At 45.6% G+C, this 2,448-nt stretch overlaps 1 protein-coding gene across 1 annotated transcript; it reads right to left on the bottom strand.

Annotated features, from left to right (window-relative positions):
• Window positions 1-318: 318 nt before the first annotated feature.
• On the bottom strand, window positions 319-1,920 carry LOC132884517 (uncharacterized). The gene is made up of 2 exons (XM_060918366.1): window positions 1,568-1,920; window positions 319-1,251 (listed from the first exon to the last, which is right to left on the bottom strand). The coding sequence occupies exons 1-2, from the start codon at window positions 1,871-1,873 to the stop codon at window positions 535-537; spliced, it is 1,023 nt and encodes a 340-aa protein (XP_060774349.1). The 5' UTR covers window positions 1,874-1,920; the 3' UTR covers window positions 319-534.
• Window positions 1,921-2,448: the final 528 nt, after the last annotated feature.

Raw genomic sequence — 2,448 nt, 5'->3', positions numbered from 1 at the left:
GCCTCATTTTTGTTCATTAAGTGCTTCTGTCTAAATGACCTGGATGGCTCAACACAATTACATGGATCATCTGCAAATGCTCATATCTCTCCCAAAACAGTTTATCCATGTGTCAAAACTAAATATCCTTCTCAAATAAATAGTCAATACCCCCAAAATGCATTGTCCCTTTGGCATCGTGTAAGCACTGCAAGTCAAAATGCTTAGACAGTTTGTCAGAGGTCTAGCTAAAGGAATACTATTATATATAAAACTGGAGAAATAGGGTTTTACAGTGACAGCAGCCTCCAAAGTTTGACACCACACACAGTGCACTCATTTCACCAAAGAAATTGTTTATTCACACAATTTTCACACAAACAAAATTGCATGCATTACTGCATTACGAACAGAGAGTATAGGTATACAGTAAAAGGAAAATATGCATTTACCTCCTGCATGTGATGTCATGCGTCTATAGGCTATATCACAAAATATAAACATGAACCAAAAAAGGAATTGAAAAAAGCAAGTTCCACAAGTTTAACACTTGGATTAGTCGCTGTTGCTGTCTTCCCCCACCCTCTCCTGGTAGCCTTCCTCATCCTCCAGGCCATCCATCCGCTGCTCTCTGTTTGGCCACAGATTTTCATCAACATCGCACCGGATGTTCTCCCTTGCGATGCAGCGTGGAAAGAAGCGGCGTGAATGTCTTAGCCAACCCCGACACTGATCGCCTGTGATGTCATCGCAGGCAGCATCCATGGCATTGAGGAGAGACCTCTGATCCCCAATGTGGCGTTCATAAACCCTCCACCTCCAAGCAGAAAAAAATTCTTCAATGGGATTGAGGAATGGCGAGTATGGTGGTAAAAAAACATTACGCATCCTTGGATGGGTGTCGAACCACGCTCTGATGAGTGGGCCACGGTGAAAGCTGACATTGTCCCACACAATGACAAATTGTGATAGGTGGGGCGCTTCGAGTCCCCTTTCATTCTCGGGGACCAAATCCACATACAGACGATCCAGGTAGAGGAGGAGCCTCTGCGTGTTGTATGGGCCTAGGCTTGCAATATGTGTGGCCACACCATTGTCAGAAATGGCCGCACACATTGTGATATTTCCTCCTCTTTGACCCGGGACGTCTACTGTGGCCCGCTGGCCAATGATGTTACGTCCGCGCCTGCGGCACTTGGCCAGATTGAAACCTGCCTCGTCCACAAACACCAGGAGATGAGGTGTTTCTATTCCCTCCAATGCCATTATTCTCTACAAAAGAGAAACACAGGTAAAACCAAATCATGCAGATGGGTCATACACAGCAGTAATATCTTCTTCACAAAGTCAATATAACCTGCAACGGTTCCAAACCTATGCTGGCCTATGCAGAGATACTCCAGCTGGTATGTGACACAAAATGGAGAAATACTGATCACAGTTTTCTGTTACAGTTCTTAGGCAAAATTCTGTGGTCAGATACTGGATTCCAAAGGTACAGTAAAGATACGGAAAACCCCCCAAACTTTGAACCTCTGCATAGTGTATAGGTTACAATGGTGGAAAACAAATACAGTAATTGACTTACCTGCACATACTGGTACCGCAGTTCTTTTACCCTCTCTGTATTCCTGTCAAATGGTACCCTGTATATTTGTTTCATTGTCATACGGTTTCTCTTGAGTACCCGGTCTATGGTTGATACACTAATGGAGTTGATATTGTGGAAGATGGCTTGGTCTTCAAGGACTGCATTGCGGATCTGTGTGAGTGTAATGGCATTGTTCTGTATGACCATGTTGCAGATGGCTTGTTCCTGGGGATCTGTGAGCAATCTCCTTCTACCGCCCACAGGAGGCTGTCGCCCAATTCTGCAGATAGACACGGACAACATGACAATTTGCACTGCAAAACTACTCTAAACTGCAACTGTAATTTGCTTTATTTTGTCCAATTTACTGTACTATGAACACTGCATCATACGATTTTGCAGTATAGGCCTACACACATGCACACACGTGCAGGCGTGCACGCACACACACACACACACACACACACACACACACACACACACACACCTTTCCAAGCAAAAATTGTAATTCCATCACTGCCTGGGTGCATACCTGTTTTCCCTGCGAAAGGTTTGAATGATGGAAGAGACTGTAGAGCGTGGCACGTTAGGCTGCACTCGGCGCCCTGCCTCTGCCATGGTTAGACCATGATTGACAACATGGTCAATAATGGTGGCTCTAATTTCATCGGGGACAGTGTGATGCCTACGCACGCCTCGCCCTCTTCCCCCTACTCCACCACCACGCATACGCACCCCTCTTCCTCTTCCTCTCCTTCCTCCTCCATCTCTTCCTCTTCCCCTTCCTCCAGCTGGAAGTTGACCTTGTTGAGGTTCCTCCATATTCATTCTGCAAATAGTACTGGCACCAGGCCAAGCTCTATATATACATGTATGGC

This window comes from Neoarius graeffei, chromosome 4 (assembly GCF_027579695.1).
Source record: "Neoarius graeffei isolate fNeoGra1 chromosome 4, fNeoGra1.pri, whole genome shotgun sequence".
NCBI lineage: Eukaryota > Metazoa > Chordata > Actinopteri > Siluriformes > Ariidae > Neoarius > Neoarius graeffei.
This window is presented reverse-complemented; position numbering and strand designations above follow the sequence as displayed.